The 26927-nt window shown below is 42.2% G+C and overlaps 1 protein-coding gene across 2 annotated transcripts in view; it reads right to left on the bottom strand.

The window, feature by feature from the left end:
* afg1lb (AFG1 like ATPase b) overlaps positions 1–26927 on the bottom strand; it is a 215575-nt gene that overhangs the window by 83613 nt on the left and 105035 nt on the right. For both annotated transcript variants that reach the window (XM_068027166.1, XM_068027167.1), the window contains one exon: positions 24668–24726. In XM_068027166.1, the coding sequence (XP_067883267.1) occupies positions 24668–24726 (59 nt within the window). The remainder of the gene's footprint in view (positions 1–24667; positions 24727–26927) is intronic.

Raw genomic sequence — 26927 nt, 5'->3', positions numbered from 1 at the left:
AAGAAACTATCCCGAAAACATTCTATGCACTCCTCATCTAGGCTACCTTTGTTCATCTGATTTTTCCAATCTATCTGTAGATTAAAATCCCCCAAGATTATCGCTATACCTTTCTGACAAGCACCCATTATTTCTTCCTTTATACTCCGTCCTACTGATTATTTTTTGTATTAATTTAATTAAATTTATACTGATTATTACCTTTGAGGTTCTGCTTCTTAATTTGGTGCCTAGCTCCTTATACTGACCACTCAGAACCTCCTTCCTTGTCCTGCCTACGTTATTTGTACCTACATGGACCACAATGACTGGAGCCTCCCCCTCCCACTGTAAGTTCCTCTTCAGCTCTGAGCAGATGTCCCGAACCCTGGCACCAGGCAGGCAACACAGCCTTCTGGACTCTCGCTCTTTGCTGCAGAGAACCATGTCAATCCCCCTCACTATACTGTCCCCGACTACTACTACTTTCCTTTTTTGCTCCCCTCACATGAACAGCTTCCTGTGCCATGGTCAGTCTGCTCATCCACACTACAGCCCTCATTCGTGTCCATACAAACTGCAAGAACCTGGAACTTGTTACTCAATTGCAAGGGCTGAGGCTCCTCCACTCCTACCTTCTCGATCCCATTACCTGCCTGACTCTCAGTCACACCCTCCTGTCCCTGGCCACTGACCAAAACAGATGAGCCTATCCTAAGGGGTGAGACTGTATTCTGGAACAAAGTGCCCAGGTAACTTTCCCCCGCCCTAATGCATCACGATGTCTGTAGCTCAGTCTCCAGCTCAATGACTCTGAGCCAAAGCTCCTCAAGCCACAGACACTTACCACAGACGTGGTTGCCATGGTTTGCCATGGCATCCAGGAGCTCCCACATACTGCAGCTGTGGGATACATCACCTCTCCTGGCATCTTTATTGTATTAATTTCATTAAATTTATTTTTTTCTTAATTTATAGTTCCCTCCTTAGTGAACTCCCTCACTTTCCAAACTCCCTTCTTCACACTCTGTGCCCTCCAGCAGCACTCAGAGCTGCTTGTCTGCACTGAGGGTCCCCTGAATTTATACTCTCTGAAAACACTAATGTGTCAACTCTGCGAGAGCTCAGAAACCAGTGTAAGTTATCTGCCTAATTAACTAGCTACAGCTATTCTCAGCGAGAAGTGCTCTTACTGACCACTTACAGATTCCCAGGTGTGTGCATCAGATAGAATTCTCATCAGACTCCTTCAATACTATGAAAATTTGAGCACTTTTTTATTATTGATCCAATTCTAACAGCGATCAATAGAAAGCAGGCCCATTTTGAGCTTCACTTATCTTCAACGTGTCAGCACCATGACTTCTGCGACATGCCTAGGTTTCCAACAGGCAGCTCCTTTCCCATGTACAGAAGATAGCAAACTCAGGCAAAGCAAGTGTCTAGCACTCAAAGTAATTGTAGAGGAGGTCCAGTTATTCTAATGTGAAGGTATCAAAACTATGCAAGGAAGAAAACTCAGCCTTCTCACAGGAAAACATTTTCCAGTCTGATTTTTTGGGGTAACAAGAAGGTAACCCATTTAAACATGGAGTATCATTTTCAACCAACCATTCTCAAGTAGTCTGCCTAGTGAGGGCAGGTTATCCAAACTACTAATTTAGAGCTTTTAGATCCCAGTCGGGTATTTGGAGATTAAATGTAACAAAATGCAATGACTGACAACTAAGGGTTAACTATCATAGCTAGTCAGCAATGTTTCTGACCAGCAATGATTAATAATGCTGCCAGAAATAATGCTGCAACAAGTTCCACCTTACTATACTATCAACCCTTGTCCTAATCAGCCTTTAAAATTTAAGGTAGTTAAGATCTGATTCTTTGAATCATTCATAATTGCATAGTGAAGTGCTCAAAATGCATAAATCAAGATTGCCAAGTCAACTACTGGAACCCTGCATGAGACTTGAATACATATAATCCCATTTACGTGAGGCACAGCAATGCTTTGGCAGTACCTCCACACTCACTTAGTTTTGGGATACAAAATCTCCCCATAGACAAGGTACAAGTTCCAGAAAGCCATATGATGAGTTTGAGATGGTTTCACATTAATAAGTAGGCTGTACAGTTTATTTTTTAAAATACACTGCACTACTCTATTAAGCTTCCTCAAAATAATGGGATTATACAGCACAAAGGGTAGCCATTCGGCCCATCATGCCTGCAAATGTTCTCTGAAACTGCTATCCATTTAATTCTACTCTCCTGCCATTTTCTCTTTTAAACCTTTCAAATTATTAGTTTTAAAAAATAAAATGGATAAATTTTTGAAAATAATCAGAAAGTCTGCTTCCAACATGTTTTCTGGTGGGGCATTCCACATCCTAACAACTCTCTGGGTTAAAACACAAATTTCCAAATCTGTTCCTTTTACTGCGATCTTAAAGTTATGCCTTCTAGAAACCGGTTCACTGACCAATTTTTCCCTAATCATGTCATCAAAATTCAATTTTGAACATGTCATTAGATCTCCTTTCTATTCGATTTTCAGTAGTGACCAAAGTAAAAGAAATAATTAAATAAAAGAAAAACACTGCAGATGCTGGAAATCCAAGATAAAAACAAAGTGCTGGAAATACTCAACAAGTCAGGCAGCAGCTGTGGACAGAGAATCAGAGTTAATGTTTCAGGGCTGTGACCTTTCATCAGAAATGTTGTCGTTAAATCATTACTCATTTTCTTGTTTTAACCCCTGTATACAATGGAGAAAGAATGCTCCAGATCCAGTCACTTCAAAATTTAGTTACATTACACTTCATAACATGGAAAATTACTGTAAACATTTCCCCCCCAATTCTTCCGACATATTTTCAACCTTGCTGAGACTGTTCGCCACTGAATTCCTATACAGTGGCAATAGGCAAGATTCAACTGGAATATTAACTTTAACGCCCCTACAATGGAAGGCTTCACTCATCTAATAATGAAGGTCAACAATCTACATTTACATTGCACTATTCACATGAAAAATCAAGGTCAACAGATCAAAAAGATGGGGAGAGCAGCAGCAAAGAGGCGGGGAAGAACAATAGAACTGGAAAAGAGCAATTTTTTTTTGGAGGCTTTTTGACATTGGCAGGGAGGGCGGTGGTGAAGCAAAATGTACTTTTCAGACAGATGGCAAGGTCCAGGGAGATAATGGCTGAAGGACCAGTTTCTGACAGTGGACCAATAGAAGCAGGAAACATGTTGTAATCCAGAGTCAGAGAAGCAGAGGCTGAAGACTGGTCAAATATTGGTGTATAAAGCTTAAAAGGGATTTGAAGATGAAGACAAGGATCCTGAAATTAATTTGCTGCAGCACACAGAATGAGTGGAACTTATGAAGGATTCCAGTGATGGGTTTGCAGGACACGTGTGTGAGAAAGTTCTGGATTAGTTGAAATTTGTGAAGAATGCGGAAATGGGTAATAGGTAGGAAATCTTCAGAGAAATCCATCCTGGAAGTAATATATGCAGAGAATTGGGTTCAGCATTGTAGGGGACAGAAAGAGCATAAAGACAGAAATGTTCCAGAGATGCAACAATGCACACTCTTTTCCCTTGTTGTGACGTTATCAGCTCACACTTTCAAAAACTTGCTAGACAAAAACATGTAAAAACCTCTATGTGCAAGGCTAAGTCTAACTTCTGACAGATTCTGTAATATGCCCGACAGTAAAATCTGGATCAATGATTGAGGGTCAAGGTTGCAATGCTGGAATACACTTCAGGTGACTGTGGGAGGAAAAAATCATGAGGACATATAGTGACTCCATCAGGACAATATGGGTGAAACCATGTGAGACCTTTCTGCTGGAGGCAAGTGCCCATAACGCTAAGCTTTTGGAATACCTTCTCAACACATTTCTAAACTGACTGCCACACCACAGGAAATTATCTCTAGCTACCCTATCAAATATTTAATCACATCAATTAGATCGCTCCTTAATCTTCTATACTCAAGTGAACACAAATATATTAACCAGTGTGTTATCAGAGACCCACTGGGAAAACATTTCCTCTGAATGCTAGGTTGGTGAAATTATAAACTAACATCGCATAAGGAACTGACAAAATCAACTTAATCTAGTACCAAACGTTTAATCTTATTCTGGCTTATTTTAATGTCTTTTCCCCAGATGTTTTTTAGCCTCAGTCTATTATAACCATTTATTTGGATATTAGAAGCCTCTTGATTATAGATTGGAGATTCAATGATAAAGCAAAATAACAGACTTGGTAGAGGAACAGTGAAGAAACCTTTTCAAGATTAACAAAATAATTAAACTGTAATATTCAGGTATGTCATCCTTGAAGCTTTTTAAATTTTAATATTAGCTGTAAATCTGAAACACAATTCCTTGTAGAGCTCTTCTAACAAACCTTTATTCCTCCGTAATTGCAAGGCGAAACATGAACAGAAACCAGGGGAAGAATTAATAGTTCCCAGTTGCTATGTTTGTACAAGGAACCAATTCTAATCAGTGCTGGAACAACCTTCCATACTTATTTTCCCTTTATACTGGAAGAAGCCAAAATAACAGCACGAAGTACATTTGTTTTTTTTAGTAAAAAAATAATTTCTATAGTGAGAACCCTTATTCCACCCGGCCCCAGGGACAAAAAGAAACAGGTTTATACCTGTGGACAGTACTTCTACTTTCTTTTAAAAGTCATATTTACATGCCATATTACTACAAGACACAGCTTGTAAAAAGTCAAGTTAAAACACTTTTCCCACCTACAAACTCTACCTTGCGCCTGCATCACTTTTAAGATGAGAGTTCAATTTTTTTGATCTGTTATTGTCCGATCCAGAGGGAGAAACTAGAGATAACTAACTCCTTCAGCTGTGTTGAGGTCTACTCCTCATTACCAACAGCTGAAAACTTTTGATGCTTTTTGTTTGAAAAGAATCAACCAACCTCAAAGCACTTGGTCTAAAGCAAATAGGGGGCTGTAGTCCATTCACCATTTCTGTGTTACAGCCATTATGCAAAAAGTATAAAACACTGCCTTTATGCTGCCAAGCCACAACTACTCTTCTTACATCAAAGCATTTTCACCACAAGGGTTTTTTCTTCCAAATTTATTCATTCCCAAAACAGAAGACAACGATTCATACACCCTAATTACATCTAATTATCAATTCCTTTTTCTGTGACCAACTTCAGCCAGAGCTATTTATTACTTGCATTTCTCACACCCTCCCCCATGCCTTTTGCAAGACAGCTAACATAATGGCAAGTTCTTTGGAGGACAATTATTATTTCTTTTATGGCCTGTTAGAAAGGTTCTACCTGCATTAAATAATTATTCTATTATTAGTTTCAACAGAAAATGCATGTTAAATATGGGGACCTCCTGGTTAATTTGACAGTTCCCCACAGTGTTGCTGCTTAGAGGCAGTGGAAACGACCTCTCCTGTGGGGCTTCTCCTCATGCTTTCTTTTCATGATCTAAATGAGACGTTTATTGGATTAGGGTTCTTCTCTGCAGACCTCCGAGGTGGCCTGTAACAAAGAACTTAAAAATCCCAATGACTATACTAATTGCCCTGGGATTAAAAACAGAAAACCTGATTCGGCATTACATCAGTACACCAAAAACAGAGGAAATTTATTAGTTTCATTATGGGCCCTGATCCTTTCAACTAGAGTGGGAGCCAGTGGGCAAGGCATGGCTATAGTTAGACCTTCATTAGAAATTTAAACAACAGACAATTGACACGGGCCTAATTGTGTGATGCCAAATAAACCTCATATACTTTTGAAGTGAGGAGAAAAGGCGTATTCTTAAAAAATTGAGACAAAAATAGGTGGCAAAGATTCAGAGTTTGTCATGAACAGCTAAGAATTAAATTGACGTTAGTGGGCAGACTCTGCACCACAAAGTCAATTGATAAGCAAATACGTCGGCAGCGGATTAACCCCAGTACTCAGCTCAGGTGACAGCCGCACAGAGGTCACAGGACTGACCTCACAGGTTGGTCTTTGGGTCATTGTAGCTTATAAAAGGCTGTTGTAGTGTCAAAGTCCTATAAGGCTGCAATCTGACAACTCAATTTAAGCTTCTAGGCAGATGACTGAGGATGATTAATTGCTCATGCTATTCGCTATTGGAAAGATGCTTGTTAATGGAACAGAGATGTCCAAGTCAAAAAATACCAAGAAGCATCAATCTACCGGATGCAGAATAAAATAAAAAGGAAGCTTACAAAAAAAGTGTTCAACATCTCAGTATCCATTAGCTATGTACTATGTGATTAGAATGCCTCGAAGTATCTGTTGGAAAAATTAAATGTTTTGAAAGCTCAGCAATGACAACAGAGGTCACTGTTCTTCTATACAAAGCAACTGCTATATTTGCTCGTGATGGTAAAAGCATCACAGCTGTCATAGACTCTCAGTTCTAACTACTCGCAATAAGACCGCTACCCCGCGACTTCTGAAGATACATCATACTTTCAACATAGTTGGTTGTTCTGGCAATAGAGGATGTTACCAAACTGAAGTAAAAAGGAGAAACATTCAAAATTAATCTTATTTGAGTATTTTGCTTTTACTTGGTAATAAAAGTGACCAATTTATTTTATTCTGTTATGTTTTTTTAAAAACCTTAGTTCTTGTGGTTGAGTGGTCTAGTGTGAAATTGTCCGTTCATCTGAATTTGAACCCAAATTTGGGTAATTCAAAATTCATGCAAGACTTCTGTAACTCTTGTTATGAAAGTACTTCTATTTTTAAAATATTTTTGTGAGGACTTGTGTTTTAAAATTGTGGAAAGGGTTTCCTTTGGAGGACTGAAGTGATTCCATAAATGCTGGACTTCGTTTTTTTTTTAAAAAGGTCACTGGAACGACTTTGGGACTTTGGTCAAAAACACACTTACTGGAAGTCATTTGTCTTCAGCTAAGTAAACAGCAGGTGCCTTCTGACTATGGCAGTTGTTTACAGAGAAATGACATGTCAGGATTTATAGTAGTCAAGAGTTGGTTTCAGTTTGGATATTGTTTTGAGTCAGTTGGGTTTGCAGCTTGCTGAAAGAAGCATCCAGCTCATCCTTTCTCCACCTCTCTGAGAAACACTGATAATCCAGTGTTTGCTAGCTGAAACTCCTGATGCCGCATTGCTCCTGGAAAGCCTGCCAGACTAATCCTTGACGTCGCCTGAAGAGAACTGCTCCAAAATCATCCCAGTGACAGCCATCTACGCATATTTGAGATGCCACAAAAGGGACAACTGATAGCATTCCATATCACCCCCGCTTTACTTGCTTATAACCTTTTACATTTCTAGTATTTGCTAGTTCTGAAGAAGGGTCACTGACCTGAAACGTTAACTCTGCTTCTCTCTCCACAGATGCTGCCAGACCTGCTGAGTATTTCCAGCATTTCTTGTTTTTATTTCATTCCATATCTTATCCTTTTCCTTCAAGAATTAACAAGTATTTGGCCACATTATTCTTTTTGTCTTTTTTTGTAAAGCGATCACTGCAGAGAAAACCTCTAATTTTTCTTTCACCTGTGTGTGTGCGTGTGTGTGTGAGAGAGAGAGAGAGAGAGAGAGAGTGGGTGAGTGAGTGAGTGAGTGAGTGAGTGAGTGAGTGAGTGTGTTGGACGAAGTTAGAAGGGAACTTTTATATTTCAATATGTGTGCTAATGCCTTGCATCTTTACTGAGTACGTCTTGTTTTCTAATAAATTGATAATTTTGTTGTTTATTAAAGAAGCCTGATTGGTGGATTTTATTCTGAAATAAAGAGAGTATATAATTAGCCATATTGGTAACTGGGTAAACACTTAAATAAATGTTGTGACCTGTGGAGAAGTGGAACTAGAGAAGTTCAGTGCGTTCCTCCTGCCTCAGTTGGAACATGTAATTGGGGGCTCTGTACGGGATAACCCAAAGCTGACAACGTGCAATTGTAAGTGGAGTAATAATTGAAAAAGGGAAAAGGAAAACACCAGATTTCTTGTGCAGTTGAGTAAAGTTTACACAACCGGAATGGATTTTTCAGTTGCTATGTCCTTTCTGGGGAGGACTTATCCCTGAGTGATTTGAAAAACTTAACCAAGGCTTGGCAAAAAGAATTGGCAGAAAAGTTGGAGTTAGTGTTAAAATCAGGGGCTAAGAAAGCAGATATAATTGTGGTAATAACACAGCATTTGAAACTGGAAGAAGGAAAAAGCAAAGCAATTCAGTTGAATTAGCTAGAATTCCGCAACAGATGAAATAGCTTGAACAGGAAAGAGAATTGGAAACAAAAATCTTGAGCTTGAACAGGAAAAAATAATGAAAAAAATGTGAACTACAGTTTCAAAAGGAAAGAGAAGAGGGGTAGGAGAGAGAAGAGAGAGAGAGAGAAAAAGAGAAAAAGAAGGGAGCAAGAAAGGGTATTCGAATTAAAAAAGCTGGAACTAAAACTAAAGGGTAGCCTTGACTCCAGTGAAAATTCTGGTGAGGAAAGACCTGACTGCAATCCAGGACCCAATGGAGAGCTGTTTACATTTGTGCAAGCCCTCCCGATGTTTGAGGAAAGGGACATAGATGCATTTTTTATTTCTTTTGCAAAGCTAGCTAGACAGATAAAGTGGCCGAAGGAAAGCTGGACACAGCTTATGCAGAGTAGGTTGATGGGCAGAGCTGATGATTTTTATGCCATGCTTTCTGAGGAGGCTACTGCAGATTATGAGATGGCAAAAAAATTCTATTCTCACTGCTTACGAGAGTTAGTCCCTGAAGCTTACAGGCAGAAATTTCAGAACCTCCAGAAACAGCCTGGGCAAACTTATATAGAATTTGAGGGTAAAACAAATTAACTTTGATTGATGGATACGGGCACTAAGAGTAGAGGCCATCGATGAGACCCTTAGGGAAATAATTCTTCTGGAAGAATTTAAAAACTCACTCCCTCCATTCATAAGAACCCATGTAGAGAACCAGAAGGTTTCAACAGCCAGACAGGCAGCTGAGATCGCTGATGATTACAAGATTATTTACAAACTCAAACGCTTTTTCCATCACCCCCACAAACCTGAGAAGGACAGAAGGTGGGAGAGTGTAAGGAAGGCAAGTAGCTGGAGACAAGAAGGGATACTGGGAATGCCCCAGGATCTCCACCTCAGGCCAGAAAGAAAGATGCTGAGGGTTGAAGTGAAGTGAGGTCTGAAAACCTAAGTGTTTAGATTGCCACAAGGTGGGACACCTTCGTGCAGAATGCTGCAAGTTGCTGCGTAAACCCAATCGGACTTATTGAGGTACACAAGGCCAATGTAGAGAAAGGGGCCCAGACTGAGAGTACGACAGAGTAAGCTGTAGCTCTGACTGCAGCTGTAAGGCCAAGCACAAAAATCGCTGTGAGTGTGGGGTCGTGAACAAGATACCCAAGAGTTATAGGGAATTCTCGTCAAAAGGAAAAGTAACTCCTTATCCCTCAAGCGAGGCAGGTAAACCTATTTTTATACTTTCTTTTGGGCCTCCTTATCTCGAGAGACAATGGATACGCGCCTGCAGGTGGTCAGTGGTTTGTGAAGCAGCGCCTGGAGTGGCTATAAAGGCCAATTCTAGAGTGACAGGCTCTTCCACAGGTGCTGCAGAGAAATTTGTTTGTCGGGGCTGTTACACAGTTGGCTCTCCCCTTGCGCCTCTGTCTTTTTTCCTGCCAACTACTAAGTCTCTTCGACTCGCCACATTTTAGCCCTGTCTTTATGGCTGCCCGCCAGCTCTGGCGAACGCTGGCAACTGACTCCCACGACTTGTGATCAACGTCACAGGATTTCATGTCGCATTTGCAGACGTCTTTAAAGCGGAGACGTGGACGGCCGGTGGATCTGATACCAGTGGCGAGCTCGCTGTACAATGTGTCTTTGGGGATCCTGCCATCTTCCATGCGGCTCACATGGCCAAGCCATCTCAAGCGCCGCTGACTCAGTAGTGTGTACAAGCTGGGGATGTTGGCCGCCTCGAGGACTTGTGTGTTGGAGATACGGTCCTGTCACCTGATGCCAAGTATTCTCCGGAGGCAGCGAAGATGGAATGAATTGAGACGTTGCTCTTGGCTGGCATACGCTGTCCAGGCCTCGCTGCCATAGAGCAAGGTACTGAGGACACAGGACTGATACACTCGGACTTTTGTGTTCTGTGTCAGTGCGCCATTTTCCCACACTCTCTTGGCCAGTCTGGACATAGCAGTGGAAGCCTTTCCCATGCGCTTGTTGATTTCTGCATCTAGAGCCAGGTTACTGGTGATAGTTGAGCCTAGGTAGGTGAACTCTTGAACCACTTCCAGAGCGTGGTCGCCAATATTGATGGATGGAGCACTACTGACGTCCTGCCCCATGATGTTCGTTTTCTTGAGGCTGATGGTTAGGCCAAATTCATTGCAGGCAGCCGCAAACCTGTTGATGAGACTCTGCAGGCACTCTTCAGTGTGAGATGTTCAAGCAGCATTGTCAGCAAAGAGGAGTTCCCTGATGAGGACTTTCCGTACTTTGGATTTCGCTCTTAGACGGGCAAGGTTGAACAACCTGCTCCCTGATCTTGTGTGGAGGAAAATTCCTTCTTCAGAGGACTTGAACACATGTGAAAGCAGCAGGGAGAAGAAAATCCCAAAAAGTGTGGGTGCGAGAACACAGCCCTGTTTCACGCCACTCAGGATAGGAAAGGGCTCTGATGAGGAGCCACCATGTTGAAATTGTGCCTTTCATATTGTCATGGAATGAGGTGATGATACTTAGTAGCTTTGGTGGGCATCCGATCTTTTCTAGTAGTCTGAAGAGACCACGTCTGCTGACGAGGTCAAAGGCTTTGGTGAGATCAATGAAAGCAATGTAGAGGGGCATCTGTTGTTCACGGCATTTCTCCTGTATCTGACGACGGGAGAACAGCATGTCAACGGTCGATCTCTCTTTATACTTAGTGTAATGGAAACCCCACATGCCACATGGAAATATTAATTTTGTCATATGGAGCTTTGCCTGAAACTTTTACTGGACACTATTACGAATAACTTTTAACGAGCAGAAGAGAGCAGCAAAGGATGGCCACGCACGAATTTGCACACGAAAAGCCAAAGGCCGACTGGAGACAGAGGTGATTACCCTGTCTAGCTAGAACAATGGAATGCTCTCCGATTAAATTATCTCGAATGGTTTTGTCAACGTTGATTGTCAAAAGCCAGCGACTTTGAAAGAGCCAAACTCACGCCCCTACCAAGTATGTCTGAACAACCTTGAACTTCAGAGATGATTCCAGATGGTGCTGTTTCAAACAAAGAGGTGGCCACATGACATGACTGCCTGTGTAACTCAGAGTTTGTGAACTGTGCCTCAGAAAGACAGTAACTAAACTACAAGAAAGGACCTCTCTCTCTCTCTCCAGCAAAGTCCCAGGGAAGCCTCAGCAGCAGTTACTGACCCTCAAGACTACAGATACTTACAGTCAACAACCAGGGGACATGGATAAAGCCCCTTTCCTGCCTTCCGGAACCAGAGAAGCAAGTCCAAATTGTGCACATGGCCCAGTGAGGACTTCAAGACTTTAACTTCAACTAAAGACACTGAGACTCAGTATTTAAATTCATTTATTAGGGACTTTACTCCAACCTCCCAACTCTGTTTTCCCTCTGTAATCTATTTGCATGTGTGTGTGCCTCTCGTGTGAATGTGAGCGTAGATGCGTCGCGCATTTTAGTAATTTTAATTGGTTTACTGTGATAACGTTAATCAACGTACATCTTTCTTGTTTAAACTCAAGAAAACCTGTCTGATTGGTTCATTTGCAAATATATTAGAGTAACAGGAGTATGTGCTCACTGAGGTGATAAGTTAAATCACTGTGTTAAAAGAATAAACCCCGTTGCGGTCAAATCAGAGAAGGGATGAAAGGGGAGCCTGAGACCCCTTCCTCACCTGGTCATAACATAGGGATACAGGAGCCACCCAAACTCTTTTGCTGGGGAAAGGCACAACATTTCTACCAGAGAGCGCACTGAATACCAAGGTTTTAGTGAATGGTATTGGCAGGAAGTATACACCTGTACCTTTGAAACGGGTGCACCTGGAGAGTGACCTAATTTCTGGAATGGTAACTGTAGAAGTTGACCATAGTTTGCCTGTAGATGGAGTTGACCTATTCCTGGGGAATGATTTGGCCGGAGCGAAGGTAATAGTTTCTCCAGTAGTCATGGAAAGGCCAAGAGAAGTCACACAGCAGTTATAGGAAAAGGTTCCAGGAATTTTTCCTTCATGTGTAGCGACCTGAGCAATGGCTAAACAAGTTCCATTGTCGGAAGTCAAATTGGTACCACAGACAGATAGCTGAACATCTGAAACTTTCTTTGGAAATTTGGATAATCCGAAGGAAATCTTTAATAAGTCTTCTCTGATCAAGGCTCAGCAAGCCGATCCAGAGTTAAGTAAAGTGGCACAATCGGCTCTAACTGAAGCTGAAGCAAAGGGAGTTCCGGAAGGCTATTATATTAAAAATGGGATTCTGATGAGAAAGTGGAGACCTCCTCAAAGACCTGCGGATGGAGTATGGACGGTAGTTCACCAGATGGTTGTACCGTCCAAGAATCGCTGGGAAATATTAAGGATACGAACACACGAATTAGGAGCAGGAGTAGGTCACTCGGCCCTTCAAGCCTGCTTCGCCATTCAATAAGTTCACAGCTGAACTGATTACTCCACATTTCCAAGTACCTCCGATAACCTTCCATCCCCTTGCTCATCAAGAATCTATCTACCTCTGCCTTAAAAATATTCAAAGACTCTGCTTCCACTGCCTTTTGAGGAAAACTCACGACCCTCTTGAGAGAAAAAAATTTTCCTCATCTCTGTCTTAAATGGGCAACCCTTTATTTTTAAACAGTGACCCCTAGTTCTAGATTCTCCCACAAGGGGAAACATCCTTTCCACAACCAAGACCCCTCATGATCTTATATGTTTCAATCAAGTTGCCTCTTACTCTTCTAAATTCCAGCGGATACAAGCCTAGCCTGTCCAATCTTTCCTCATAAGACTGCCCGCCCATTATAGGTATTAGTCTAGTAAACCTTCTCTGCATCAACTATCTCACTAGCCACTTTTATTAACACCTTAGGATGAAGTCCATCAGGACCCGGGGACTGATCAGCTTGCAGCTCCAACAATTTGCTCAGTACCACTTCCCTAGTGATTGTAATTTTCTTGAATTCCTCCCTCCCTTCCATTTCCTGACTTACAGCTAATACTGGGATGTTACTTGTATCCTCAATAGTGAAGACCGATGCAAAATATCTGTTCAATTCATCTGCCATCTCCTTATTATCCATCAGCACATGAAATTCCAATGGCAGGACATGTTGGGAACTGGAAGATCCAATCACGTATAGGTTGACATTTTTACTGGCCAGGTCTTTTCAAGGACGTGTAGTTTTGTAAAACGTGCCATACGTGCCATTTTGTGGGAAAACCGCAGCCTGCCATAAAACCGGCACCACTAATTCCCATACGGGTTTTTGGGGAACCATTTAGTAGGGTGTTGGTAGACTGTGTAGGACCTTTACTGAAAACAAAAGTGGGACATTAATATATACTCACTATTATGGATGTAGCTACTTGGTTTCCAGAGGTATTCCCTTGAGAATTATTTCTGCGAAGGTAGTGGTAGAAAAGTTAACTCAGTTCTTCTCTAGATATGGATTACCGATTGAGAACCAGTCGGATCAAGGTTCCAATTTTATGTCTAAAATTTTTCAGGAAGTTATGAGTAATCTGGGTATAACACAGTTAAAGTCCTCAGCAGACCATCCACAGACACAAGGAGCTTCAGAACGATACCATCAGACCCTCAAAACAATGATCAGGGCATACTGTCATGAATATCCCCACGACTGGGATAAAGGACTGGAATTTCTTTTGTTTGCCACTAGGGATTTACATAATCCGTCTACCGGTTTTAGTCCTTTTGAACTAGTTTATGGACATGAGGTAAAAGGTCCTCTAAAACTAATCAAAGAAACGCTTTTAGAACAGAGGGATGAACCTTCCATGTTAGATTATGTATCTGTGTTCCGGGAGCGGCTCACGAAGGCCTGCAAAGTGGCTGAGGCACACAGTAAACCTTCCCAAACACCCCATGAAGAAATGGTCAGACAAGCATACCAAGACTCGAACATTGCAACCAGGGGGTGAGTGTTAGCATTACTGCCTTTACAGGGGGAACCATTGAAAGCACGGTTCAGTGGACCATGTAGTCAAAAGAATTGGTAAAGAAAATTATTTGACTGACACCCCAGATCGCCAGAAAAAGAATCGGCTGTGTCACATCAATATCACTGCCGGAAGGTGGATAAACAAGAACAGGTATGTTAGGTAGTAGGGACAGTGAAGAATGAAAGGGATAGTGAGGATGAGGCAGAAGGAGGCCGAGACAATTCTCAAATTGAACCTCCTACTATCCGGTTAGCTAACACTGAATTGTTAGGGAGACTAGACACTATGTTTTCATATTTAGATGCAGAACAACAAGAAGAATGAACAAGGCTACTCACAGCATTTAAAGGAGTCTGTCGGGTTAAATGATGTAGAAGTAGGAGAATCCTCTCCGATAAAACAGCATCCTTATCGCTTAAGTTCAGAGAAACAGGCCCAGGTGAAAGCAGAAATCCAATACATGTTGGAAAACCACCTAATTGAACCCAGTCAGAGCACCTGGAGTTCCAAAGTTGTGTTAGCGCCTAAGCCTGACGGTTCAACTAGATTTTGCATAGACGACAGAAAGGTTAATGCAGTACCAAATGCAGACTCCTACTCAATTCCTCGTTTGGAAGATTGTATTGACAGAGTGGGCAGTGCCACGTTTCTTAGCAAAATAGATTTGTTAAAGAGATACTGGCAGGTTCCTTTAACACCCCACGCTAAAGAAATATCAGCCTTTGTCACACCAGTCTTTGCCAATGCCAAGTGATGCCATTTGGGCTAAAAAAAAAAAACCAGCAACTTTTCAGAGACTAATGAACCCCCAACAGTGCCCCACTCCTTCCTGCCAGCGCGCTTCTCTTCGCTGCTGCCTCCAGCGCCCATCTGCTCACTGCTTGCTCCATGCCTCGCCACTTTTCCCCACTCGCTCCCTGCTTGCAGTCTCCCTCCCTTCCCCTGCCTATCCATGCGGGGAAGAAAGGCGGCATTCGCGGGAGGGAGCAGTGACCAGAAGCGGGAGGGAGCGAGGACCAGAAGTGGAAGTGGGGAAGCAGAGGCAGAGCAGAGGGGAGGAAGTGGCGAGGCTGGGAGTGAGTGGCCCACAGGTAGGTGGGGGATGAAGCGGGGAGCAAGCAGCCGAGGGGGGACAAGTGGCAAGACGGGGAGCGAGCGGCAAGCAGAATTTGCAGTAAGCCATGGCAATAAGTCCTGGCAAGCTGGGTGCTGATGTAGGCTGCACATGCACAACACCATACTGACAGCAAGGGTCTGTTCTGCGCATGTGCGAAGCTAGGAGCGCTCTGGTGATGTCAATGCTGGGCTGCACTGTAAGGAGTCACTTTGAAAATAAAAGAGATTGTTGTTTAGAGCTCTGTTACAAAAAAGAAAAAAAAAACCACTTCATCTGAATACTTGTTCATTCTTGAAGAAAAAGCAGATGAGATATGCTGGCTTCCAAAGCTGGCATACAATCTAGCCGCCGAGTACACATAAACAGGTCACTGGGGATCTTTTCGAACAGTTCTTTTCAGGCAGCATTGAGAATTAATTTAGCAGGCTTTTCTTCAAAGACAGGAGACGAGATGAGTTGACACAATGGACTTCTCAGGGTCTTTTGGAGAGGTCCTGGAAAGCTGAGCTGGGTTGTGGTCTTCTGTCCTTCCATGGGAATTCTCTTCTCTCTTTGGAAGTTGGGGGGGGGTCTTTGCGAGACCACCGATGATATAAAATTGTAAATAGGGTAATAATAATTGAAAAAGGAAAAATAAAAATAACCAGGTTTCTTGTGTAATAAAGTCTACACCATTGAAATGTCTTTTACAGTTTCTGCGAATGTTTTGGGGAAGGAGGATGTATCCCCGAGTTATGTGAGACATTTAACCAAGGTGAAACTAAAGGATTTGGCAGCAAAGTTGGGGTTAGAGTTAAAACCAGGAGTTAAGAAAGCAGACATAATTGAAGTAATAGCAAGCCATTTGAAGAAGAAAGCAATCCAGAGGGTAGTGCAATTGAATTAGCTAAAATTCAGTTACAAATGAAAAAAACATGAACACACAGGAAGTAGAAAAAGTTAAGCCTGAACAGAAGGAGGAAAAAGACTTGAAAAAAACTTGAGCTTGAAAGAGAATTAACAATGAAGAAGCTTGAATTTGAAAAAGTGGAAAGGGAAAAAGAGAGCATTTCAAAGAGAAAGAGCAGGAATGGAATTCAAAGTTAAAAAGATGGAACTAAGACAAAGGAGTGGTCTTGACTCCAGTGAAAGTACTATTGAGGAAAGATCTGGCTCCAGCCCAGGACCCAGTGGAGAGCTGTTTACATTTGTATAAGCCCTCCCTAAGTTTGTGGAAAGGGACATAGAGGCATTTTCCATTTATTTTGAAAAGATAGCCAAATAGATGAAGTGGCTGAAGGAAAGCTGCTTATGCAAACCACTGCTTATGCAAAGTAGGTTGATAGGCAGAGCTCATGTAGTTTATCCCATATTTTCTGAGGATGCTTCTGCAGATTATGAGATGGCAAAAAAGGCTATTTTTGCTGCGTATGAATTAGTCCCTGAAGTTTACCAACAGAAAGTTTGGATCCTCCGGAGATTGTCTGGGCAGACTTCTGTAGAATTTGAGAGGCTAAAGCAAATTAATTTTGATCATTGGATATGGGCACTAAAGATGAAGGCCACGTATGAGAATCTTAGGGAACTAATTTTCCTGGAAGAATTTAAAAATTCACTCCCTCCATTCGTAAGAACCCATGTAGAGAACCAGAAGGTTTCAAGGGCCAGACAGTCAGCAGAAATCGCTGATGATTATGAGCTTGTGTATAAGCCCAAACCCTTTGTCCGTCACCCAATGCCCACAGATCCAACATGGGCAATTTTTCACATTGTCAGGTAGATGCCAGTGTCATAGCTGTAGTGGCTCGGGATGCCGGCAGTTCTGGAGCACAAGGCTTCAGTACTATTGCCAGAATGTTGTCAGGGCCCATCACCTTTGCAGTATCCATTGCCTTCAGCCGTTTTTTGATATCACGTGGAGTGAACTGAATTCAATGGAGACTGGCATCAGTGATGCTGGGGACCTCAGGAGCAGGCCGAGATGGATCATCCACTTGGCACTTCTGGCTGAAGATTGCTGCAAATGCTTTAGCCTTGTCTTTTGCACTGATGTGCTGCACTCCCCCTTCATTGAGGATGGGGATATTTGTGGAGCCTCCTCCTCCTATTAGTTGTTTAATTGTCCACCACCATTCACGACTGGATGTGGCAGGACTGCAGAGCACAGATCTGATCCATTCATTGTGGGATCGCATAGCTCTATCGCATGCATTGTAGCTTCACTTGGTTGACACCTCATTTTTAGGTATGCCTGGTGCTGCTCCTGGCATGCCCTCCTGCACGATTCATTGAACTAGGGTTGATCCCTTGGATTGATGGTAATGGTATAATGTGGGATATGCCGGGCCATGAGACTACAGATTGTGGGTGAATACAATTCTGCTGCTGCTGATGGCCCACAGCGCCTCGTGGATGCCCAGCTTTGAGTTGCTAGATCTGTTCAAAATCGATCCCATTTAGCATGGTGGTAGTGCCACACAACACGATGGAAGGTATCCTCAATGTGAAGACAGGACTTCATCTCCACATGGACTGTGTGGTGGTCACTCCTACCAATACTGTCATGGACAGATTTAGCTGCAACAGGTAGATTGGCTAGGACGAGATCAAGTACGTTTCCTCTCTTCTTGGTTTCCTCACCACCTGCCTCAGGCCCAATCTAGCAGCCACGTCCTTCAGGACTCGGCCAGCAGTGGTGCTACTGAGCCACTCTTGGTGATGGAGACTGAAGTCTACCACCTAGAATACATTCTGTGCCATGCCACCCTCAGTGCTTCTTCCAAGTGGTGTTCAATATGGAGGAGTATTGATTCATCAGCTGACCGGGGGGGGTGGTGTGCAGGGGGTGCGGCGGTGTGGGGTGGTGGCAGTAGGTGGTAATCAGCAGGAGGTTTCCTTGCCCATGTTTGACCTGATGCCATGAGCATGGGATCCAGAGTCAATGTTGAGGACTCCCAGGGCAACTACCTCCTGACTGTACACCACGGTGCTGCCACCTCTGGTGGGTCTGTCCTGTCGGTGGGACAGGACATACACAGGGATGGTGATGGTGGTGTCTGGAAGATTCTACGGTACGATTCTGTGAGTATGACTATGTCAGGCTGTTGCTTGACTAGTCTGTGGGACAGCTCTCCCAATTTTGACACAAGCACCCAGATGTTAGTAAGGAGGACTTTGTAGGGTCGACAAGACTGGGTTAAAAGAAACGTTAACTCTGCTTCTCTCTCCACAGATGCTGCCAGACCTGCTGAGTATTTCCAGCATTTCTTGTTTTTATTTCAGCCTATCCAATACCTCCTCTTAATCCATTTTTAGCCCATCCAGTGTCTCAACTACCTCCTCTTTCACTATGACTTGGGCAACATATTCCTTGGTAAAGAAAGATGCAAAGTATTCATTTAGTATCTCAGCCCCTTGCATCCATGCATAAATCTTCTTTTTGGTCCCTAATCGGCCCAACTCCTCCTTTTACCATAAATAAAAACAGAAAGTGTTGAAAATACATAGTAGGTCTGGCAGCATTTATGGAGGGAGAAACAGAGTTAACGTTTGTTTTTTGCTTTTGATCCATGACATCTTTGTCATTTCATGTCTCCTGCCCTCTGCCCTATCACAGCCCTTCCCTTTTGCTCTTCTTCCACCCGTTCCCGCCCACCCACCTTCACTTGCTTAAAACCTATTACATTTCTAACCTTTGCCAGTTCTGATGAAAGGTCATTGACCAGAAACGTTAACTCTGTTTCTCCCTCCACAGATGCTGCCAGATCTGCTGTGCATTTCCAGCACTTTGTTTTTATTTCAGATTTCCAGCATTTGCAGTATTTTGCTTTTATCCTCCTTTTAGTTCTGGGGTATTGGGACCGGTTCTGGGGAAGGTGGGACCTGTACAAGCCAGAAGGTCTCCACCTGAACAGGACTGAGACAAATATCCTTGCAGGAAGGTTTACTAGTGCTGTTGGGGATGGTTTAAACTAGTTTAGCAGGGGGATGGGGATCTGAGGGTAACTTCACATAGTACAAATTCAGGGCAGGGAACAGGAGGTAGAAAATTAACGAGTGACTCTAAAAGACAGAAGAAGCAAAGGTTAATAAGTGTGCAGCACAGGAATTTGGCAGGGTTAAATGGTATTTATTTAAATGCAAGGAGTATAGCAAATAAAACCGATGAGCTGAGGGCACAGATAGACACATGGCAACATGATATAATTGCTAGAATGGAAACTAGCCTTAAAGAGGGATATAGAGTTTTCAGGCAAGATAGAGAGGGAGATAAAAAAGGAGGGGGTGTAGAATTATTGGTTCAGGAATCAATAACAGCTGTGAGGAGTGATGATATGTTAGATGAATCATCAAATGAGGCCATATGGGTTGAGCTCAGAAACAAAAAAGGGGCAGCCACACTAGTAGCAGTTTACTATGGACCCAAATAGTGAGAGGGAGATAGAAGAACAAATATGTAGGCAAATTTCTGAGTGCAAAAACTATAGGGCAATAATAGTTGGGGATTTCAACTACCCCTATATAAACTGGGATACAAACAGTGTGAAGGGCACAGAGAGCACAAAATTCTTGAACTGCATTCAGGAGAACTTTTTCAGCCAGCACGTAACAAGCCCAACTCGAGGGGGCGCAGTTCTAGATTTAGTCTCAGGAAATGAAGCTGGGCAAGTGGATGAAGTAGCAGTGGGTGACCATTTTGGAGATAGTAACCATAATAGTTAGTTTGAGCAAAAACATGGAAAAGGACAAAGATAAAACAGGAGTAAAAGTTCTAAATTGGGGGAAGGCAAAATTTACAAAGCTGAGAGGTGATCAGGCAAAAGTGGATACAGCTACTTGAAGGAAAATCAGTGGCAAACCAGTGGGAGGCATTCAAAAGTGAGATTCTACAGGCACAGAGTAGACATGTCCCCACAAAGAAAAAGGGTGGTACAGTCAAATCTAGAGCTCCCTGGTTATCTAGAAGCATACAGGGTAAGATAAAGCAGAAAAAGAAAGCTTATGACGGTGACAAAAAACTTAATACTTTAGAAAGCCTGGAGTATGGAAACTGCAGGGGTGAAGTAAAAAAGGAAATTAGGAAAGCAAAGAGAGGACATGAAAAAATATTGGCAGGTAAAGTCAAGGAAAACCCAAAGATGTTTTATCAGTACATTAAGAGCAAGAGGATGAGTAAGGAAAGGGTAGGGCCTATCAGAGATGTACAAAGCAACTTATGCGTGGATGCAGAAGATGTGGTTCTTAACAAGTTTTTTGTCTCTGTCTTCACAAAGGAGCGGGTTGATGCAGACATTGTAGTTAAAGAGGAGGAGTGTGAAATATTAGATGCGATAAGCATAATGAAAGAGGAAGTACTAGAGGGTCTGACATCCTTGAAAGTGTTCAAATCGCCAGGGCCAGATGGATTGTATCCCAGGTTGTTAAAGGAAGCCAGGGAGGAAATAACAGATGCTCTGCGGATCATCTTCAAATCCTCACTAGATACAGGCGAGGTACCAGAGGATTGGAGGTCTGCGAACGTTGTACCATTGTTTAAAAAGGGTGCGAGGGATAGGCCAAATAATCATAGGTCGGTCAGTCTGACCTCGGTGGCGGGTAAATTATTAGAATCAATTCTGAGAGATAGATAAACTGCCACTCAGAAAGGCACGGATTAATCAGGGATAGTCAGCATGGATTTGTTAAGGGAAGGTTGTGTCTTACTAACTTGAGTGAATTTTTTGAGTAAGTAACAAGAAGGATTGATGAGGGTAGTGCCATGGATGTGGTCTACATGGATTTTAGTAAGGCATTTGACAAGATCCCACATCGCAGACTGGTCAGAAAAATAAAAGCCCATGGGATACAGGGGAATGTGGCAAGTTGGATCCAAAATTGGTTCAGTAACAGGAAACAAAGGGAAGTGGTTGACAGATGTTTTTGTGAATGGAAAGCAGTTTCCAATGACGTTCTACAGGACTCAGTGTTGGGTCCCTTGCTATTTGTGGTATATATTAATGATTTGGACTTAAATGTGGGGGGCATGATTGGGAAATTTGCAGATGACACAAAAATTGGCCATGTAGTGGATAGTGAAGAAGATAGCTGCAGACTCCAGAATTATATTAATGGTTTGGTTGAGTGAGCGGAAAAGTGGCAAATGGAATTCAATCCAGAGAAGTGTGAGGTAAGGCATTTGGAGAGGGCAAACAAACAATAAATGGGAGGATATTGAGAGGGGGTAGAAGAAGTGAGAGACCTTGGAGTGCATGTCCACAGGTCCCTGAAGGTGTAAGGACAGGTAGATAGAGTGCTGAAGAAGGCACATGGAATGCTTTTCTTTACTGGCCAAGGTATAGAATACAAAAGCAGGGATGTAATGCTGGGAATGTATAAAATGCTGGTTAGGCCACAGCTGGAGTATTGCAAACAGTTCTAGTCATCATATTACATGAAGGACATAATTGCTCTGGAGAGAGTACAGAGGAGATTTACGAGAATGTTGCCACGGCTTGAAAGTTTCAGCTATGAGGAAAAATTGGATCGGCTAGGATTGTTTTCCCCAGAAGCATTCCCCTTTTGAATGCTTCCCCAGAACAGAGGAGGCTGAGAGGTGACTTAATTGAGGTGTACAGAATTATGAGGGGCCTAGACAGAGTAGATAGGAAGGACCTTTTCCCCGAGCGAAGAGGCCAATTACCAGGGGGCACAGATTTAAGGTGATCGCTAGAAGGATTAGTGGGGACCTAAGAATCACAGAATCGTTACAGTGCAGAAGGAGGCCATTTGGTCCACTGTGTCCGCACTGACTCTCTGAAAGAGCAACTCCCTCAGTTCCATTCCCCTACCTTCTCCCCTGAACCCTGCACATTCCTCCTTTTCAGATAACTGTCTAATTCCCTTTTGAATGCTTCAATTGAACCTGCCTCCACCATGTTCTCAGGCAGCGCATTCCAGACCTTAACCACTCGCTGCGTGCTTCTCTTATTAGATACTTTAAATCTGTGCCCTCTCATTCTCAATCCTTTCATGGGTGGGAACAGTTTCTCTCTATTTACTCAGTCCAGACACCTTATGATTCTGAATACCCCTATCAAATCACCTCTCAGCCTTCTCTTCTCCAAGAAAACAATCCTAACTTCTCCAATCTATCTTCAGAACTGAAATTCCTGATCCAGGGAACCATTCTCGTGAATCTTTTCTGTACTCTCTCTAATGCCCTCATGTCTTTCCTAAAGTGCAGTGCCCAGAACTGGACGCAATACTCCAGCTGAGGCCGAACTTATACTAGAAATAAGGAAAAACGTTTTCACCCAGGGGATGGTGGGTATCTGGATTTCACTGCCCAGATTGGTGGTGGAGGCAGAAACCCTCAAAAGGTACCTAGACATGCACCTGAAGTGCTGTAACCTGCAAGGCTATGGACCATGTACTGGAAGGTGGGATTAGATTGGTCGACTAGTTTTTTACAGCTGGCGCAGACCGATGGGCTGAATGGCCTCCTTCCATGCCGTAACTTTTCTATGGTTTACCATTCATTTGTCTATAGAAGACTTTTGGATTCCCTTTTATGCTAGATGCCAGTCTATTTTCATACTTTCTCTTTACTTCTCATTTCTTTCTTCACTTCCCTTTGAATTTTCTATATTCAGCCTTGTTCTCAACTGTATTATCCACCTGACATCAGTCATTTGCATCCTTTTTCTGCTTTATCTTACGCTCTAGTATGGAGACCAGAACTATTCACAGTACTCGGTGTAATCTAACCAAGGTTCTACATAGACTTAGATTTACCTCCTTATTTTTCAGTTTTATTCCTCTGGAAATAAACCCCACTATTTTGTTTGCACTATTGATCCAACACCTCACTGCAATATGGAATTTTATGTCATTTATCCACCATTCTACAAGCCTGTTTATGTCTTCCTGCATTTTGATGCAGTCTTCCAACTGGCTATGCCCACCAATTTGCTATCAACTACAACTTTTGACACCGTTCCTTCAATTCCTGAGTCTAAATCATTTATGTAAAAGGTGTGTGGAAAGAGGTGGATGGGCGGGAAAAACAATCCAGTAATGGATTTTTCGGCTTTACTGTGAAGAAGATGGCCAATAAGCCTTTTATAAATATTGCTGCTAGAATAAGTGTCGGGAAGCCTGCGTACACCAAACCGCAGTCATAATCTTTGTACTAGTTTGCAGGCTCTGCTCTCATTGTACACAATGACAGGTAGCAATCTGTATAGAAATCATAGAAATATAAACAATGAATAAGAATCAAACAGTTCAACAGATACAAATGTTCTTGCAACAACAAAAATGTTAAATATATCAAAAATACGGTAATAAAAATACAAGATAAGGAAAGGAAAGCACCAATCAACCCATCAAGTATTGCTTAGACCGATATACATTGCCTGCCATTTTCTTGTGTCACTGCATTACAGCTCTAAAATCTGTTGAATCTTGGATCGGTCTTTTTTTTAAACACTAATAGACTTTATTATATTAGGGTCAGTCTGTTCCATAAGTTAACAAACTTAATTTAAGATTTCCACTGGCCACCTCACGCAATTGTTCTCTTAATGCTCCACTGTCATTTTCCCGTCGCCTTACCCATTTTCCCCGACACAAAAGACTTTGGGGTATTTACGACGTTAAATTATACAATTGAAAATGCTAGCCAGAAGACTCATTTCACGCCCACCACTTTATTTCTCTCATGGTTTACAAAATTTGAGTTATGCCTGCCTTGTTCATTCATCAAAAATTAAGCACCAACAAAATTCAGTTTCGCTTCACAATTCACAGATTTAAGATCCTGGTGAAGCAGAAACTGGAGCAATTATATAAGCCCAATAAGCTAGCGAAAGGGTTAAACATTTCTCTAATAATCATGCCAAACCCACTAGTCAATCTGGGTTTAACAGAAAAGAAATCTCCAACACCCGTTGGAACAACAGAATGAATGAATGCATGTACTTATGCAGTGGCTCAAAGGACACGCAGATTCAAAACTCCATTCAGATGCATTTCTACACCGATAAGTAAATTACTTCTCTCCTTGACATCACACCTGCAATATTCCTCAACAAAACGTACTTGCCCGTTTGCTTTTTTAAAAAAAAGATTGCCTGTGGCAGTCACAGAGTTAAGAAAAAACAAGCTATCGAGTTGCTATGTGCCCACTCAAAAATCTAAGGACCTGTCATTGTTCGATTCTCCTTTTGGAACAGCAATTCCATTAGCAGCATTGGTGCTGTAATTATTAGTAGCATTCTCCTTGAAGGCAAGATCAAAGGAACCTGTGTAAACCCTGATTATCAATATTACAGTCAGAAAGAGAAAACATCAAAACATGACTTTCTTTACCTTCAGGACGGCAATGAATGGCACAAAGTTAGCCCTCTGAAGCCCATTTTTATAGAGGTCTGAAAGAGAAAATTGGTATTAGCTTTGCTATTTAGCTTGATAATAGCATTTCTTTTTTCACTTTGGCCAATACACCCCCTAACAATAGCAGATAATAGCAAGACCAAAGGCACAAAATTGATTTCTGCTTGAGCAATATAGAGAGTTCTTTATATTGACCAGTGATATTTATGATGTGAACTAAAGTGTGAACAACAGAAGAAAGTCCATAGACCTGAGGTAAAAAGATAAACCCTGAAGCCTGCCGGACATGAGTCATCTCTGAAATGGAGAGATAAAACCCTTTTTATTTTTATAAAAGAACCATAAATAACTGACGGTGCCAATGTTCAGACACAGTGGGATTGTCCAGCAAAATACATTTAAAATAAATATACATGAACAGATTCAAGTTAGATGTATTAGACTACTTTCATGGTTAAATAGAGGTAGTTGTTAATGGCTGTTGGAACATCTGCCTCTTCAGCTCTTCTGACTATTCCATTTCTTTAAGAACAAACACAGCTTAATGGCAAGAACCAGGCTTTTAACTGCAAACATCACTAGCATCCTCTTATTTGACTAAAGTGTCGTAACTCTAATATAAAAAGCAAAACAGCTCAGAACTGTGGTCCATTAATGCCATTCGAATGCTTAAATAAAATGTTCCGGGCTACCCCCATACCCACCATAATATCACCTGATGAAAGAAGTGAACCAGAGTCAAGCTGTGCTCAGTCCCTGGTCTCATGTTTGATGCCTAGTATATGCTACATTAGTTAATCCCATTCTGGAGAGTGATTGGCCTTAGCGCCATTATGTTTGAGAGGGAGGGGGAAGAGGAGAATGACAGAAAATTAGTCAGGATTCCCACTTGAATATCCACCAACCCCTGCTGGAAAGTGCCTGTATATGAGGGTCTGGTGGGACAGGATTGCTCTCAGCTGTGGTATCCACTGTGGACAAAGAGCCTGACACACTCCCATATGAAGAATAGCCATTTTGGAGAGATACAGAGGGCAACCAGGATTTGCAGGACTGTACGCCAGCAAGGAATCACCATCCTCATGAGGAGAGGAAAAAGGAAGAAAATTCTAGTTATTAAATGTTCATGGATATAACCATTTGCCAGTGCTTTACTAAAACTGAGTGGTACATTATATTTTTACAATGCTTTAAAATTAATGGTTTAAACTAATAATACAAAGAAAAAAAAGCAAGTTCTATTTCAATTGTTGTCCAGTCCAATCTGCCAGAAGTGTGGTTCTGTAGCGTCAGGGCAGCAGGATCAGGTTCAGCTGTGATGGTCTGCACTAAGCAGCCTGCCAAGATTCACTGTCTAACTCACACAATTAGTAGGTACTTGAGGAAAGGTACTGAAAAACGGTCAACACTTGCACAATTGTATGCTAACAATGAAGGTCACCAAGAAAGGAGGAGGTTAAACAAAAGCACTAGCTCGTAGAAGATGCAGAGTAGGAGGGGACACGAACAGTGCTGTAGAGCAGGAGCGGAGCCTGCACAGTGGAATTAAGCAAGGCACAGAGTGGGTGCAGATTGGGAGCAGACAGAATGCAGTACAGAAACAGACCAGCTGCAGAGCAGGATCAAATTTGGAGTACAGGGATCAGTTCCTGGCAACCAGAAAGATAGCATAAACCAATTGGATGTGCTTACCATAGAGCAGTGCAGGTGAGATTTATCAGTCAAAAGGTACAAAGACATCAGAGAGTATTGAACAATTATTATATATAGAGCTGAATGGGCAATATAAAGCAGCATCACATTTAACAGTAAAACTGTCTCCAGGTGGGACATGCACAAAAGCCAAAATAACCTAGTCAGCAGCGAACCTTTATCAAGGTAGAAGAACTTTATTGCAAGGGAGTGAAGGATACAGTTTTAATTTCCATATGCCAACGAATTCTTATGTTAGTTGTGACGAGGTGGTAAGTAGAATCCTGTTGCCTCTCCATATGGAAGGGAGGAGAAGAAAAAACGCAGAATAATCAGAAGTAGTTTTGCCTGTAAGCCTCTTAGCAGGCAAATTAGAGCCTGATAAAAAGAGGTACATGGTCCACTGCCTTCCCTTTTACGCATAACACATGGTTTAGGGAGGTGAGTGAGCATGAAGAAAAATAGAGGCATCAAACCCTTTCAATCAAAATATAAAACGGTTTAAATGTTGTAATAGCTGTCAAGTGAAAATTGTTTTAAATGC

The sequence above is a fragment of the Heterodontus francisci genome, chromosome 3 (genome assembly GCF_036365525.1).
Source record: "Heterodontus francisci isolate sHetFra1 chromosome 3, sHetFra1.hap1, whole genome shotgun sequence".
In the NCBI taxonomy this organism is placed as follows: Eukaryota; Metazoa; Chordata; class Chondrichthyes; order Heterodontiformes; family Heterodontidae; genus Heterodontus; species Heterodontus francisci.
The sequence above is the reverse complement of the archived record's forward strand: the minus strand, read 5'-3'. Positions and strand labels throughout refer to the sequence as shown.